General features: G+C 37.3%; 3 protein-coding genes and 2 long non-coding RNA genes across 16 annotated transcripts; 3 read left to right on the top strand and 2 right to left on the bottom strand.

The window, feature by feature from the left end:
• Positions 1 to 2,598: 2,598 nt before the first annotated feature.
• LOC123471559 lies at positions 2,599 to 4,359 on the top strand. 4 transcript variants are annotated; one of them, XM_045173166.1, is made up of 6 exons: positions 2,599 to 2,732; positions 2,799 to 3,121; positions 3,181 to 3,252; positions 3,340 to 3,401; positions 3,462 to 3,542; positions 3,637 to 4,359. In XM_045173166.1, exons 3-6 carry the CDS (start codon positions 3,211 to 3,213, stop codon positions 3,932 to 3,934), a joined length of 483 nt encoding a protein of 160 aa, XP_045029101.1. In that variant the 5' UTR covers positions 2,599 to 2,732; positions 2,799 to 3,121; positions 3,181 to 3,210; the 3' UTR covers positions 3,935 to 4,359. The 4 variants fall into 4 exon arrangements, with proteins under 4 accessions (XP_045029101.1, XP_045029105.1, XP_045029109.1 ...); XM_045173170.1 differs by having other exon boundaries at positions 2,603 to 2,732; positions 2,836 to 3,121; XM_045173174.1 differs by having other exon boundaries at positions 2,604 to 2,732; positions 3,007 to 3,121.
• A 376-nt stretch (positions 4,360 to 4,735) lies between these two features.
• LOC116936384 lies at positions 4,736 to 9,865 on the bottom strand. 5 transcript variants are annotated; one of them, XR_006642592.1, is made up of 6 exons: positions 9,471 to 9,865; positions 9,042 to 9,254; positions 5,982 to 8,398; positions 5,353 to 5,919; positions 5,223 to 5,291; positions 4,736 to 4,948 (listed from the first exon to the last, which is right to left on the bottom strand). It is a non-coding gene; the product is annotated as an uncharacterized LOC116936384 (long non-coding RNA). The 5 variants fall into 5 exon arrangements; XR_006642591.1 differs by having other exon boundaries at positions 5,982 to 9,254; XR_006642593.1 differs by having other exon boundaries at positions 5,982 to 9,223.
• A 126-nt stretch (positions 9,866 to 9,991) lies between these two features.
• LOC123469370 lies at positions 9,992 to 11,013 on the top strand. The gene is made up of 2 exons (XM_045168197.1): positions 9,992 to 10,291; positions 10,363 to 11,013. Exons 1-2 carry the CDS (start codon positions 10,140 to 10,142, stop codon positions 10,748 to 10,750), a joined length of 540 nt encoding a protein of 179 aa, XP_045024132.1. The 5' UTR covers positions 9,992 to 10,139; the 3' UTR covers positions 10,751 to 11,013.
• Positions 11,014 to 12,991: 1,978 nt separating this feature from the next.
• LOC116936402 lies at positions 12,992 to 14,734 on the top strand. 4 transcript variants are annotated; one of them, XR_006642590.1, is made up of 7 exons: positions 12,992 to 13,107; positions 13,174 to 13,323; positions 13,382 to 13,496; positions 13,556 to 13,627; positions 13,715 to 13,776; positions 13,837 to 13,917; positions 14,012 to 14,734. XR_006642590.1 is itself a non-coding variant. In XM_045168196.1 (6 exons), the coding sequence occupies exons 3-6, from the start codon at positions 13,586 to 13,588 to the stop codon at positions 14,307 to 14,309; spliced, it is 483 nt and encodes a 160-aa protein (XP_045024131.1). In that variant the 5' UTR covers positions 12,992 to 13,107; positions 13,382 to 13,496; positions 13,556 to 13,585; the 3' UTR covers positions 14,310 to 14,734. The 4 variants fall into 4 exon arrangements, 3 of the variants coding, with proteins under 3 accessions (XP_045024131.1, XP_045024130.1, XP_045024129.1); XM_045168196.1 differs by lacking the exon at positions 13,174 to 13,323; XM_045168195.1 differs by having other exon boundaries at positions 13,211 to 13,496.
• A 376-nt stretch (positions 14,735 to 15,110) lies between these two features.
• Positions 15,111 to 16,493, bottom strand: LOC123469366. 2 transcript variants are annotated; one of them, XR_006642584.1, is made up of 4 exons: positions 16,358 to 16,493; positions 15,730 to 16,295; positions 15,599 to 15,667; positions 15,111 to 15,323 (listed from the first exon to the last, which is right to left on the bottom strand). It is a non-coding gene; the product is annotated as an uncharacterized LOC123469366 (long non-coding RNA). The 2 variants fall into 2 exon arrangements; XR_006642585.1 differs by lacking the exon at positions 16,358 to 16,493 and having other exon boundaries at positions 15,730 to 15,979; positions 16,060 to 16,189.
• Between the last annotated feature and the right edge of the window lie 155 nt (positions 16,494 to 16,648).

Genomic DNA, 16,648 nt, shown 5'->3' with positions numbered 1-16,648 from the left:
ATATTTTAGGTTATAGATTGCAGAGTCAGAGAACAATTTGTAAAACATGATATTCTAGCCCTCAAAACCCCGGCTGCCCTTATTCTTCAACAAAAACAAATCAGACATTTTTTTGTTGGCATTTTTGCTTAATGATATTGTTACACTTAACTTTAGAAAACATGGGAGTGTATACATATATTCAGGGTCAAGTTAATGATATGGTTGAGCCGAAAATGAATTTCACATTACTTTTGAACAGGTCCCAACTCAGTTTACGTAGCGGATGCCCCTACTATACGACCCAGCAATCTTTACTTTTGGTCTTCCAGTGCCGGGAATTTGCTCTCATGCATGCAATTGCTCAACAAGGAATTAGGTAACCAATTCTGTTGTATATAAAATTTTTACTATTCAACTTATTTCACAACAGTATTTGACATGTCATAAAATAATTAGAATGTTTTTTTTTATTATTTTATAAAATTTTATTTTTATTTTATTTTTATTTTTTTTATTTTTATTTTTTTCTGTTAAGGTGGAACGGTGAAAAGAAAAGATGTTCGCGAAGATGGGCAATTCGAGATCCAAAAAGAAAAGGAGTGCCCATTGTTTAAAGGCTTAGAGACTCGGTAACTGGTATTGCTGACCCGTGGTGACAGCGTCGAATAGGTTGAAGAAGGGTTGTATTTCGTCGCAAAATATTCGCGTCATATTATTTCCGCCATTACTGATGCTGAACGCCATCTTTACGGAGTCCAGTTCCATCCTGAATTTGATTTTACTGAAAACGGGTATGTTGGTTTCCTTTCTATTGAGTGCGAAACATTGATCTTAATGGCTGGTGTAGAATTACAGGACGAAAAATGTTGCATAACTTCTTGTTCGACATCTGTGGATTGCAAGGAGTTTTCACATTGGAGAAATGCGAGCAGCAGTGTATCCATACGGCAAAACGTAATAAGATCGGGCTCATACTGGTAAACGGCGGATTCGATTCCGCCGTTTGTGTTGCCCTTCTCCATAAAGCACTACTACAAAGTGACGAATCCGAGCAAGTCGTCACTAGTTACAGTAGCTCGGGCTCAATCTTCGGGTAATTTGAGATACTTTTCTGGACAGTTCAGAATCTTATATTTGGCCAAAATTTGATACGAGATTAATTGATACGTCGTCCTGTCACATCTCAAATTCAATGTTTTATAATTCTTGTTCTATGACCGAGTTCTTTTCCAGACAGTGGCTTCCATTTCCTGGAATTGAACATTCAGAAAATATCGTATATTGCAAATTGTTAAGATCTATTCAGGGTGGTACCATAAAGTATGAGTGTAGAAAAGGGTACGTAGGCTTCTAAAAGTGAAGAACAGCTATGACGTCGTTGGTAAGCGGAAAAGTTACTGCTTATTGAAGCGTCAGCGGACGGTTTTAAGAATGGACTCTTTCCGTTGCTTTGCCCAATGAATCTGTGCTTGGAACTGGCAGGTGGCGTTTAACAGTGGCAACCAATCTTCATTCTTAAAACCCAGAGATGTTCTTCACTTTTCAGGGGGATTGATTGAGATACTTGTTGATTTATCCATGAAGAATACCAATACATGGATATATGGAGAGTAATAAAAGTATAAAACTGTAATTCCTCATGGCATTTTCATTCACGCATACGCGACAGTTCGTGAGCAGACGAACCATTGAAAGGGCCTTGCGTAGTCTAGCTGCATCCAGCCAGATACTAGTAGAACCCAAAACATTGTTTCGACAAGTACTGTCATATCTCGTTTGCAGGTTTTCATTAAATACCAAGTAAGTAAGGGCATATATAATCATGCTAAAAAATTCAAGTCTATTTAAGTGTCAGAACTGAAATTGTACTTTTAGAAATTTTAAAACACCGCATAGCTTTTATTAACACTAGTTTACTTTTACAACTATCAAAATCTTGTTAACCATTTAAAGGAAAACAAAGTTCATTTTTTAGATTTCTGAAATTTTGACTTCCGGTTTGACTTCCGGTTTAAAAATGCAAAATAACTCCTTATTTGTTGGTCTGTCAGAAAAAAGATTCACATTTTCGTGATCCTCGTCAAATTTGGGGTCGACTCCATGTATCAACTCAAAATACCCCAAAATCGTCAAAAATCGCAAATTTTCCTGAACTATAAAGTGTTCATGAAAAATCGCGATTTTGGTCAAATCCGACTTTTGGCTAAAAGCTAGTCATTCCCAATCCAAATTTAATAAGGAGCACGAAAATCCTACTCGTTTTGTTATGGGATCACTGTTTCCGGAGATATTGGCTACTTCCGGAAAAATTTCGTGACAATCTGAAAAAAGTAAAAAATGAACTGTATTGTTCTAACAGTTTCAAATACTTTTCTCGCATGCGTTAGAGTGTGGTAGCTATTATTCCATGTTTTTCTTGCTTTCAACACTACAGGCTGATCCTACGAGCTACGACAGTTTTACCTACAAATGTTTAGCGTTTCATGCTGCAACTATAGTAGTTTATATTCTAGGATGTTATGCCTAAAATTGGAATTCAACTATCAGAGATTAGAAACATTCAAGTACTTAAAAGCAAGTATTGTACTTATTTCAAAATTCAAAACAAAGTTTAATTTTTGGTTCTAGGTTGAAACTCTAGATGGCGTGGATGTGCGGCTATAATGGAGATTTTGAGTGACAAGTTAAACGTAAGTTTGTTACGTTATCCTGTTATGTGTTTCAAAGGATTTTTCATCAAAAAATTTACGGTATGTTGTTATCTATTCAGTATTGCTATCGTTGGGTATGTATTGAAAAGGAAACCCTTGACATAGATTGCTTTTTGTATGTGGTGGTGTTTCGCCTTGTCAGCTATGCCAGCTGCTGAACCAGCAGCCTGCATTCCTGCTATCAATGTACAATAAGGGATCCTGGCACTTTAAGAAGGCCACTATTCCTTAGATAAAGATCACCATCCAGTTCAAGTACTGTTAATGGACCTCAAGCCTTTTGTTTAAGCTTAGTGATGTGTTCTCTTGTCAGTCAACGACAGAGTCTTCATCTACTTTGTGTTGCTAACCATCAGCCTTCAGCATCCCAGGTCTCCAGATTTCCAAGTTTCTCTGATTAGCAAAATACCCGTCAGCTCTTCATTGTGGTATTTAAAACATTACTAATCTTCCGCTACACACACCTGTAACAATTTTCTCTACACAGGCTTCTCTTCCTCTCTTCTTAGTCTGCTGAATGCCAACATTGAATAAGGTTCATCATCATTGCCTTTCCATGGTATTTTAATTTGGTGGATTATCTGGATTTCTCATTTTAATAAATCGTTCTTGTATAAATGGAAAATCTCCATTGTTAATCCTGCAGTTCTTCTCACCGTTACTTAGCCAGCTCACATGGATAGGCTTTAATAACATCTCCATTTTTTGGTATTTTAAGTTTCTATGTTATGGAGCATTGTTGTATTGTAACAAAAACTTCTGTGATAGGACTGCAAATATTCATGTTCGTTCGGTACAACACTGCCGTTTTGACAATTTCGGTAGTTTCGCCCCCAGTGGACCACACGCGTAAGTTCTTTGTCTTTTTCATCGTTTTATCAGACAAATGCCATTTTCCGCTCAAAATCACTTACTTCTTTTTTGCCACGTTTAATCAATTTAGAACTACATTTTCTTCGTCTTCCTGCCGTTGTTGTCAACGACTTCACCTCATCGCTATCTTCGTTGACATCTTCGCCTTCATCTCTGTCTCGTCGTCTTGGTCGTCTTCATCTTCGTCTCGTCGTTTTGGTCGTCTTCGCCTTCATCTCTGTCTCGTCGTCTTGGTCGTCTTCCCCTTCATCTCCGTCTCGTCGTTTTGGTCGTCTTCGCCTTCATCTCCGTCTCTCCGTCTCGTCGTCTTCGCTGTCTTTGTTTACGCCATTACCTCGTCGCTGGCTTCTCCTTCGCCTTTCCCGTAGGGAATTCATCGTGGATCGTCGCTCTGGTACTGTTTTATTTTGCATTGTTATGTTTAAGTTAACCCGTTGGCTGCCACCCCGTTTGCGTCCCATTTTTTTGTAGCTTGTAGGGACCGGCCGCAATGGCCTTCGCCGCAAGGCGCTTTAGGCAATGCACCAGTAGGGACTTCTCTTTGTCGATGCGGTGGCGGATTCCTGAGGGTGTGCATTCCCTGTAATGGATTCCGTCGCCGTGTCAACCCGGACTTGTCTTCGGACAAGTCCCACCTTGTTCGCGATCCTTAAGACGCGATGCGTAGCTACTGTAGTTTAAGCAACCTACGGGTTGCGTGGCCTGGCAGCCAACGGGTTAACTTATAGTTAAGTGTATGTATGTTTGTGTAAATATATTTGTGTATGTATTGTTATGTAAAATAGTGGTGGAATTGTTGGGAGGAGGTGGGACAATAAAAACAATTTAAATTTTAATTCATTCTTCTTGTTTATTTCATTTCCCTTTATTCGAATTTATGCAAATCAAAGATAAACTTAGATTGTTTGTTTTCCCAACCTATTTCAATCGAAGTCCAGCCATCTCAATAGTACTTATTTCAAAAGATTTCACAGTCGGTGAAACATCAGTGAATAAATTGTTTTCTTTGTTTCATTTGACTTCAAGTGCAATCACTTGGCAATAAAAAAAGGAAAAAATGACTGAAACAAACTAACTTCACGTGGTGGCATCACAAAAGGAATTAACCATTACCATCTTTAACTCCTTTGTTTCCGTTGAAAGAGGTAATAATTCAACAAATACAAGAATGATACTGAATATGTTTTATTTACACTGACAACATAACATTAGAGGCATTCTCTTCTGTCACCGAGTGACTCCAACGCCAATGAAACACATCAGGTGCCTCCAGGATCTCTGCAAATTAAAACTGTAAACCATTTTCGAAGAAACCAAGTCCTGGATTGAACCAAGTCACTGAATGATTCCACAGCCACAACAGTACATCAGGTGATAAAGACCTAAAAGCATGATTACAAAAACTTAAACTATTAATAATAAATTCTTATATCACGTGATGACACATCCAAGAATCTAAGATATTTAAATAGGGAAATAGAATGATTTTGATGCCACCACAATACATCAGGTACATCCCAAAGACCTGAAAGCATGATTTAAGAAACTTAAAGTATTAACAATAAATTCTAACATCACCTGATGACACCTCCAAGAATTTAAGAGATTTAGATAGAAAAAAGATTATAAATAACTACTACTCTTTTTACGTATCACCTTTGAAACAAAATGGGTATATCAGACTAACGGAGATGAAAAACGTGCTAGCAAAGCCCCATGTTCCTCCTTAAAAATTTAAAATATAAGTGGTACGATGTTTCTTTGACATAAATTTTTACCATAATACCTTGAACAACTCAGCATTGATTGAATTCACCAGATGCAACTCAAAACACACGGCATAGGTGGTAAAATTTCAAGAAGAGAGAAGTTCGTATCAGCAGCCATCCTCAGTCAGAAGCCACGCGAAATGGAACAGCTGACGGGACAGCTGACATTTCCCGTATATTTTCAAGACATCTAGGGGAGAAATAACTAACTCCGTAGAATTTTTATGGGCATGTCAGCTGTTCCGTCAGCTGATGACATTTTTCGTCCTGTAATTGTACACCAGCCATTAAGATCAATGCAACCTTTCTGTAACCTTGTCTACGCTGTCAACATTGGTCAGTAATACCAGTCTATAAGCCTTTAAACAATATGCACTCCGTTTCTACTTGGATCTCGAATTGCCCATATTCGCGAACATCTTTTCTCTCCACCGTTCCACCATAACAGAACAAAAAACACACACACAAAAATTAATTAACGAATTAAAAAAAAAGGAATCAAGTTTCATTTAACCAGTTTGCCATTTGTTTTACAAAACTTTCCATGAGAAAAAAATGTATCAAGCTCCAACTTTAGGTTTTTCCTGCAAATATAAGAATACCAAAACAGTCACTTTATTAACATGATTACAGATATGTCAAATACCTTAAACATCTTTGTGGGCGGAAGTTGGAAGTCTTTTATTCTTTTGTTGCGCTTTAGTATTTTGTTCAATCTTCTTGCATTTGTCCATACCATGAACATGTATGATTTAGATAAAAAAATGATGCGCCAGATGCGCCATACCCATAACCACTTTAATTGCGTCTTATTAAGAAATTATATAATTAATGGGGAAACTAATATGTTTTCTGAAATCTGCATTCAATTTCGACTATACCGTATAATTTTCAGCGAATTCCAAGAGATGTGAATTTTTGCAGATTTTGATAAAAGTGAGAAGGGTATAGCCTTCCCACTTTTTCATTTTTTGACAAATTCTAGATATAGTTAAAAATGCATGTTTTCCACTCAAAATTTGACGAGGATCAAGAAAATAGATTTCGTTTTTATCTTGGACTTGAGGTTTTTTCAATAAACGTAAGAAACCGATAAACAAATATTTTGCGCCACAGGCACTTTTGTTCCAATTATTTAAAAAACGGCCAAAATGCTTAACATTTCAAAGGAACAAGGGAAATCTAGTGCAATTAAAAGTTAAAATTTGTTGCATTTGTTTAATTGAACAACCTAAACTGTTTTTCGATCCATCGTTTAATCAATTACGAACAAAGGACCACAAGAAATAGCAATACATCAGTAATTTCTGATTTATTGCATTCAGGTGCTGGTCTATTTTTACAACAGTTAACAATACATAGAGCCAACTAAACTCAAAACGATCACTCAAACTTGGGTCGTAAAGCTGCAGAAGAAATTCGAAAATTGAATGGAGAAAAAAATTATTTAGGAGCTTACTGATTTGTCAGTAGCAGAGAAATGAGAATTTCGTTCGTTAGATTCCCAAAACATGGGTCCTGGCAAAATCGGTGGAATCCATTGCACAAAAATGGGCTGACGAATTCCCTAGAAAATTAGCCGTTGTAATCACTTCACAGACCGATGTGTTGGGAGCGATGGAGACAGGATCATGCTGGTGATGTCATCACCAGTATTTTTCGAAAATAATGAAATGCCGTGGAATCGGCAGGAAATTCTTAAAGTTACTTGTTTTCTTCCCATTCAAACGCACATCATGCTTTCGTTTGCACGCATTCCAACTAAAAAGTTAGGAATAGCCACATCTAGCGACCTTACAGTGTAACATACGGCACTGTCAGTTCTCCTAGCGGCAAGAGGTGAAATACCGTCATGTTGTAAACAAACAAACAAACAAATCTCAGAGTGCTTTAGCTTCAGTCGTTAGTTTTCGACAGCAATTTTTTTTCTCGGTTAGAAATTTAGAATGTCCGTTTCTAAGCAAAACTCTGATGAATCCAGTGTTGAAGAAAATGGTGAAGCAATAACGGAAGATGACGAAAGACTTAAAGGAGATGCGATAGGTGATACGTTGTATTCGGAATCGTGGATCTTGAAAACTTTAATGAAACTTACTGAGGTATAAAACTAATAGACAAGTTAAATAGTTTCAACAAGTTTCACTGTCCAGGAATTGCCTTCATACTCAAAGAACCATAACAATTTTGAAACTCAAGAGAGCAATGCAGTTGAACTGGATGAATCCTTGGAAACAGACCTGTGTTTGTTGTGGGACATGTCTGCAGATAAAGAAGTTGCACATTGTTTATTTCAGCATGACATTTTATCCTTAGCAAAATGTGTCATTGAAGAAAGTGTAGCCCCAAGATTAACGGTAAAGGTGTTAATGAGTGCATATTATGCATTTTTTTTTAATGAACATAAAAATATAAATACAGGAGATTGGAATTGGAATCCTAGCAAACCTAGCTTGCCAACAAAAGATAGGCCATGAAATCCTATTGGATAGTGAGTTGCTGACTGGTGTAGTAAACTTGATGTCTAGTGAAGACTCCCAAACAATTATCCAGATTGTTCGGCTCCTAGATAATTTGATTCACTATTCTGACAATAAATCCTATCACTATTCTAAAAATAAATCCTGCAGTAGTCTTCTTGATGATGAAGCCTTATGGATGTCTGTTGCCTTCATCCTTGAAAACTCTCTAAAAGGTAATAATGATCTCTGCATCATATTGTTTTCTTCACTGACCACCCCTTCATACACTTATTAATGGTTTTTTTTCTAAATTCCTTTATGCAGAAGAGTTGTTAATTGGATCTGCTAAGTTGCTTGAAAACCTGACTAGACATATGAAACATGACGAAGAAGTTCCATATAAAAGTATGGTTTTTTAATGCTTGTTTTTGTGGTCAAAAGCTAATTCATATTTATGATGTTTCAGACATTCTTAGTGGGATAATAGAAGCTCAAAAGCAACTGCAAAGTGGCAACTCAGATATCGTTTTTGATTATCCACTAGAGGTTCGAGATTCATTTGTCGCCCTGGTTTCGGCGTTTTACAATTTCAGCAGACATAAACCTATGCAAATAGAAATCGGTATTTATACGTTATTTTAATCCAGTTGGAAGCTGTTTTAAGTTTAATATATCCTTTCGTGTTCCTGAATTCCTATTGGTTCACAGAGATAAATTAGAAACTGCTTTCCCTACAGGTTCCTTTTTTTTTTCAGCACTACAGCCTTTAAGTTTTACACACCTCACAATACAAAAACATAACACTTGAAAGATATCATTGAACACAATGCAAACAAAGATCTTTACTTTGTACACAAAAGAAACCAGGGCACAGTGAAATGTGAAATCGGCGTTTCTATTATTTGTGCATTTCCGGAGTATTTTAGTTAAAATATCCGAATATTAAAGGATTTCCGTCAATTCGTTGTAATGAAAGAAAAACGTCAAACAGGAAAAATCCCAACATTTTGCTGATTTGTCCAACATAACGGATTTAGGTGTGTAAGAAATCTAGGGAAACCTCGGCTCTTTGTTCGTGCCCCAAAATAACAAACATGTTGCTACAACCAAGATTTTTTGGGCCACTGGTTTCCAAAACTGTCAGTTACCATCACATGATATTAGCCAAGTCTTTGGCTAAAATGTGTGAGATTTGTTTCACTAAAGCCTGATTAAGCAAATCAAGAAAATGAGAGACATAAACTTACCTAGACGTTGCAATTCCGTCAGCAACAGCGCGTTTCTCCGGTTTAACTCCCAGAGAAAGTTCTCAACTCTGGTTCTTCAACAGGTCATACAAGAATGCACTACGCCACTGCGTTCCACAATAACGGGATAGAGGAATAGGTACTATTTTTTTTCGGAGCAGCATTCTCGGCGACATCTACCGCTTGTGCAGCATACAAAACGAGAAAGCAGTTCTTAGGCAAAAAATTGTTAGACTAGTGAAATACAACCAACAACAAAGATTTGCAAAAAGATTCATCTCGGTGAAACTGCCGGTACACAAGAAAAAAATGTATAGGCAATTAGCGTATCATCACAAGACAAAAGCTTTACCACCACACATCGACATTGATACTATTAAGTATAACCAGAAAGACTAAAAACCTAAACGTTTTAAAAATAAAATTTACCTTCAATTCGTTGAAAAACTGCAGCAAATTTCGTCAGGTGCAAAACGTAACGTCATTGTCAATTCGCCATGAGACAAGCGGGATTCTCGTTTGGGCATATTGATCAAACACATTGATAGGTTCCGTTCACATTTTACTTTACAGGCATTGTAAGAAAAACTCCCGTTTTGGAACTAATTCTTCAATCATATTATCCACACAATCAAATGTGTCACACTCGTTTAAAATGTTTCTGTATCAAATGATCAAAATCGAGCCTCATTTCAACGCTTTGACAGCATGCCTTTGCCCGGGAAAAGAAGCTTTCACAAACAAATGACGAACAGCATTCTTCAAATTCTTGATTAATTACACGTCAGTTTGTCTTATCTTTAACTATTTTAATTTTTGAACGAAAAAGAAATTTAAAATAATTCACAAAATTGAAGACAACGAATTTATTATTGTTTTAATTACAACTCCTAGGGATGAATGGCAATGATGTCTCCTCAAAACCCTCACATTTGATTGGTTGTTGCCTATACTATCATACAGTCAGCTGGAAACGAAAACCGTCACTTTTTCAAACTTTGAAATTACGCAGTCGTAACTCTGTGAGTCGTGAACATTGGCTTCACTATTGTGTTGTCGTTTGGTTGAATTGAAATATCCTATTGCCATAAAAATAAAATGTCTGACATAGATTTGGAAGTCATACTCGATAGATCTGACGGTGAAGTTGAATGCTTTTTGGATGTAGATAATGAAGTGTTTTTTGGTCCTGTTACTGAAAGGGAGATAGAAGTTTTGAAGTCTTTACCACGAAAAACTCTTCATCCATGGTTAGTTTTCCCTTTAGTGACAACACTAACATCATAAACAAATAATTGCATTTGCAACTTTATTTTCACAGTGAAATTGCACAAATATCAAAGAGAGGCATGACTTGCCACGAGTGGGAAGACTTCAAAGATCAAGTTCAAAGAAATGAAATGAATGACAAAGCTATTAATGAAGTTTATGGTCTTGATCCTGATACTACAGAAGAGTCATTTACAAGTTGCTGCACATCAAGTGGAGATGTGGCAAAACAACTTTCATGTGACATAATAAATGTCAATAATATATCTGTTAAATCATTATGTGGACCAAGTATAGCACCCAGTTTGGATAATTTGTCTGACTCAAGCATAAACCAAAAAGAGGATTCATCTCTATTAGAGTCAAGCCCTGCCCAATCTCATGTTGAGTCTGTGCATGAATCAATCAATCAATCAACTCGTAGATGCCGCCCGGAGTAGAGGATCATTTAACAAAGTGATTGAAACTTACAAATCGTGTGTAAGGAATGCTGTCCGCTAGATGTCTCGTGTTTGGTTTGAATTGAAAAATTGTAACACAGCAACGTCCCTTCGTTTATCGATCGCTGTCAAAACCGGAATTCCTGCTCTATTCGTTCTCTATTTTAACGCACGTACCTATTCTTGCTCAGCTCACAATATGGTTTTCTGTCGGAGTTCGTCGCAAATACAAAGAGGGAGAGAGATCTTCTATTGAAACCCCAGTTCTTGTGTTTGTATTGTATTCGGCTGTTGTGGACGGTTTTAAGAATGGACTCTTTCCGTTGCTTTGCCCAATGAATCTGTGCTTGGAACTGGCAGGTGGCGTTTAACAGTGGCAACCAATCTTTATTCTTAAAACCCAGAGATGTTCTTCACTTTTCAGGGGGATTGATTGAGATACTTGTTGATTTATCCATGAAGAATACCAATACATGGATATATGGAGAGTAATAAAAGTATAAAACTGTAATTCCTCATGGCATTTTCATTCACGCATACGCGACAGTTCGTGAGCAGACGAACCATTGAAAGGGCCTTGCGTAGTCTAGCTGCATCCAGCCAGATACTAGTAGAACCCAAAACATTGTTTCGACCAGAGTTGCCGCGAGCGATTGATTGATCGAGAGCGATTGAGCGATCGCTCGTTTTTTTGCGAGCGAGATCGAGCGATTGATCGCACCAATTTATCGAGAGCGAGATCAAGAGCGAATGGTGTTGAGCGATATCGATCGTAACTTCAGCGCCATCTAGCGGTCGCAATTAAAAGATCTGTAAAAACGTTGAACGGTTGCCTTTTTCCGTTGTAACATGTAAGAAGTGGTCTGCCATTGAAGACGCCACTTTAATTGACAGTTTTTCTAGCAAACGAACAATTATGAGATGGATCCCACGCCTTCCTTCATCAGTGGCCTTCCACAACAGTGGCATCCCTTCTTCTGCAGCATGTGAAAGATTGTTCAGCACAGCAGGTCTTATATTCACTGCAAAAAGATGCAATCTTTCTGATAAAAATTTTGAAATGTTAGTATTTCTCAAGTTGAATGAGGCGTGTTGTCGTGAGTGGGCCTATAATCCATCAAAAACGAGCACTAGAACTAGAAGTAACAGGAAATAACTGTGTAACAAGATTTGTAATTGTTTTGATGGACAGTGGAGTCATTCCAGAAATACAATGTTTTGGTGAGCGATTTGAGCAATATCGATCAGCGATTGATCACTTCATAAACGATCGAGCGATTGGAGCGAATTGACCATAAATTTCAAGTGATCAAGAGCGAGAGCGTTGATCACCAAATGGTGAGCGAACGGCAACTCTGGTTTCGACAAGTACTGTCATATCTCGTTTGCAGGTTTTCATTAAATACCAAGTAAGTAAGGGCATATATAATCATGCTAAAAAATTCAAGTCTATTTAAGTGTCAGAACTGAAATTGTACTTTTAGAAATTTTAAAACACCGCATAGCTTTTATTAACACTAGTTTACTTTTACAACTATCAAAATCTTGTTAACCATTTAAAGGAAAACAAAGTTCATTTTTTAGATTTCTGAAATTTTGACTTCCGGTTTGACTTCCGGTTTAAAAATGCAAAATAACTCCTTATTTGTTGGTCTGTCAGAAAAAAGATTCACATTTTCGTGATCCTCGTCAAATTTGGGGTCGACTCCATGTATCAACTCAAAATACCCCAAAATCGTCAAAAATCGCAAATTTTCCTGAACTATAAAGTGTTCATGAAAAATCGCGATTTTGGTCAAATCCGACTTTTGGCTAAAAGCTAGTCATTCCCAATCCAAATTTAATAAGGAGCACGAAAATCCTACTCGTTTTGTTATGGGATCACTGTTTCCGGAGATATTGGCTACTTCCGGAAAAATTTCGTGACAATCTGAAAAAGTAAAAATGAACTGTATTGTTCTAACAGTTTCAAATACTTTTCTCGCATGCGTTAGAGTGTGGTAGCTATTATTCCATGTTTTTCTTGCTTTCAACACTACAGGCTGATCCTACGAGCTACGACAGTTTTACCTACAAATGTTTAGCGTTTCATGCTGCAACTATAGTAGTTTATATTCTAGGATGTTATGCCTAAAATTGGAATTCAACTATCAGAGATTAGAAACATTCAAGTACTTAAAAGCAAGTATTGTACTTATTTCAAAATTCAAAACAAAGTTTAATTTTTGGTTCTAGGTTGAAACTCTAGATGGCGTGGATGTGCGGCTATAATGGAGATTTTGAGTGACAAGTTAAACGTAAGTTTGTTACGTTATCCTGTTATGTGTTTCAAAGGATTTTTCATCAAAAAATTTACGGTATGTTGTTATCTATTCAGTATTGCTATCGTTGGGTATGTATTGAAAAGGAAACCCTTGACATAGATTGCTTTTTGTATGTGGTGGTGTTTCGCCTTGTCAGCTATGCCAGCTGCTGAACCAGCAGCCTGCATTCCTGCTATCAATGTACAATAAGGGATCCTGGCACTTTAAGAAGGCCACTATTCCTTAGATAAAGATCACCATCCAGTTCAAGTACTGTTAATGGACCTCAAGCCTTTTGTTTAAGCTTAGTGATGTGTTCTCTTGTCAGTCAACGACAGAGTCTTCATCTACTTTGTGTTGCTAACCATCAGCCTTCAGCATCCCAGGTCTCCAGATTTCCAAGTTTCTCTGATTAGCAAAATACCCGTCAGCTCTTCATTGTGGTATTTAAAACATTACTAATCTTCCGCTACACACACCTGTAACAATTTTCTCTACACAGGCTTCTCTTCCTCTCTTCTTAGTCTGCTGAATGCCAACATTGAATAAGGTTCATCATCATTGCCTTTCCATGGTATTTTAATTTGGTGGATTATCTGGATTTCTCATTTTAATAAATCGTTCTTGTATAAATGGAAAATCTCCATTGTTAATCCTGCAGTTCTTCTCACCGTTACTTAGCCAGCTCACATGGATAGGCTTTAATAACATCTCCATTTTTTGGTATTTTAAGTTTCTATGTTATGGAGCATTGTTGTATTGTAACAAAAACTTCTGTGATAGGACTGCAAATATTCATGTTCGTTCGGTACAACACTGCCGTTTTGACAATTTCGGTAGTTTCGCCCCCAGTGGACCACACGCGTAAGTTCTTTGTCTTTTTCATCGTTTTATCAGACAAATGCCATTTTCCGCTCAAAATCACTTACTTCTTTTTTGCCACGTTTAATCAATTTAGAACTACATTTTCTTCGTCTTCCTGCCGTTGTTGTCAACGACTTCACCTCATCGCTATCTTCGTTGACATCTTCGCCTTCATCTCTGTCTCGTCGTCTTGGTCGTCTTCATCTTCGTCTCGTCGTTTTGGTCGTCTTCGCCTTCATCTCTGTCTCGTCGTCTTGGTCGTCTTCCCCTTCATCTCCGTCTCGTCGTTTTGGTCGTCTTCGCCTTCATCTCCGTCTCTCCGTCTCGTCGTCTTCGCTGTCTTTGTTTACGCCATTACCTCGTCGCTGGCTTCTCCTTCGCCTTTCCCGTAGGGAATTCATCGTGGATCGTCGCTCTGGTACTGTTTTATTTTGCATTGTTATGTTTAAGTTAACCCGTTGGCTGCCACCCCGTTTGCGTCCCATTTTTTTGTAGCTTGTAGGGACCGGCCGCAATGGCCTTCGCCGCAAGGCGCTTTAGGCAATGCACCAGTAGGGACTTCTCTTTGTCGATGCGGTGGCGGATTCCTGAGGGTGTGCATTCCCTGTAATGGATTCCGTCGCCGTGTCAACCCGGACTTGTCTTCGGACAAGTCCCACCTTGTTCGCGATCCTTAAGACGCGATGCGTAGCTACTGTAGTTTAAGCAACCTACGGGTTGCGTGGCCTGGCAGCCAACGGGTTAACTTATAGTTAAGTGTATGTATGTTTGTGTAAATATATTTGTGTATGTATTGTTATGTAAAATAGTGGTGGAATTGTTGGGAGGAGGTGGGACAATAAAAACAATTTAAATTTTAATTCATTCTTCTTGTTTATTTCATTTCCCTTTATTCGAATTTATGCAAATCAAAGATAAACTTAGATTGTTTGTTTTCCCAACCTATTTCAATCGAAGTCCAGCCATCTCAATAGTACTTATTTCAAAAGATTTCACAGTCGGTGAAACATCAGTGAATAAATTGTTTTCTTTGTTTCATTTGACTTCAAGTGCAATCACTTGGCAATAAAAAAAGGAAAAAATGACTGAAACAAACTAACTTCACGTGGTGGCATCACAAAAGGAATTAACCATTACCATCTTTAACTCCTTTGTTTCCGTTGAAAGAGGTAATAATTCAACAAATACAAGAATGATACTGAATATGTTTTATTTACACTGACAACATAACATTAGAGGCATTCTCTTCTGTCACCGAGTGACTCCAACGCCAATGAAACACATCAGGTGCCTCCAGGATCTCTGCAAATTAAAACTGTAAACCATTTTCGAAGAAACCAAGTCCTGGATTGAACCAAGTCACTGAATGATTCCACAGCCACAACAGTACATCAGGTGATAAAGACCTAAAAGCATGATTACAAAAACTTAAACTATTAATAATAAATTCTTATATCACGTGATGACACATCCAAGAATCTAAGATATTTAAATAGGGAAATAGAATGATTTTGATGCCACCACAATACATCAGGTACATCCCAAAGACCTGAAAGCATGATTTAAGAAACTTAAAGTATTAACAATAAATTCTAACATCACCTGATGACACCTCCAAGAATTTAAGAGATTTAGATAGAAAAAAAGATTATAAATAACTACTACTCTTTTTACGTATCACCTTTGAAACAAAATGGGTATATCAGACTAACGGAGATGAAAAACGTGCTAGCAAAGCCCCATGTTCCTCCTTAAAAAATTTAAAATATAAGTGGTACGATGTTTCTTTGACATAAATTTTTACCATAATACCTTGAACAACTCAGCATTGATTGAATTCACCAGATGCAACTCAAAACACACGGCATAGGTGGTAAAATTTCAAGAAGAGAGAAGTTCGTATCAGCAGCCATCCTCAGTCAGAAGCCACGCGAAATGGAACAGCTGACGGGACAGCTGACATTTCCCGTATATTTTCAAGACATCTAGGGGAGAAATAACTAACTCCGTAGAATTTTTATGGGCATGTCAGCTGTTCCGTCAGCTGATGACATTTTTCGTCCTGTAATTGTACACCAGCCATTAAGATCAATGCAACCTTTCTGTAACCTTGTCTACGCTGTCAACATTGGTCAGTAATACCAGTCTATAAGCCTTTAAACAATATGCACTCCGTTTCTACTTGGATCTCGAATTGCCCATATTCGCGAACATCTTTTCTCTCCACCGTTCCACCATAACAGAACAAAAAACACACACACAAAAATTAATTAACGAATTAAAAAAAAGGAATCAAGTTTCATTTAACCAGTTTGCCATTTGTTTTACAAAACTTTCCATGAGAAAAAAATGTATCAAGCTCCAACTTTAGGTTTTTCCTGCAAATATAAGAATACCAAAACAGTCACTTTATTAACATGATTACAGATATGTCAAATACCTTAAACATCTTTGTGGGCGGAAGTTGGAAGTCTTTTATTCTTTTGTTGCGCTTTAGTATTTTGTTCAATCTTCTTGCATTTGTCCATACCATGAACATGTATGATTTAGATAAAAAATGATGCGCCAGATGCGCCATACCCATAACCACTTTAATTGCGTCTTATTAAGAAATTATATAATTAATGGGGAAACTAATATGTTTTCTGAAATCTGCATTCAATTTCGACTATACCGTATAATTTTCAGCGAATTCCAAGAGATGTGAATTTTTGCAGATTTTGATAAAAGT

The sequence above is a fragment of the Daphnia magna genome, linkage group LG1 (assembly GCF_020631705.1).
Source record: "Daphnia magna isolate NIES linkage group LG1, ASM2063170v1.1, whole genome shotgun sequence".
Lineage (NCBI taxonomy): Eukaryota > Metazoa > Arthropoda > Branchiopoda > Diplostraca > Daphniidae > Daphnia > Daphnia magna.
This window is presented reverse-complemented; position numbering and strand designations above follow the sequence as displayed.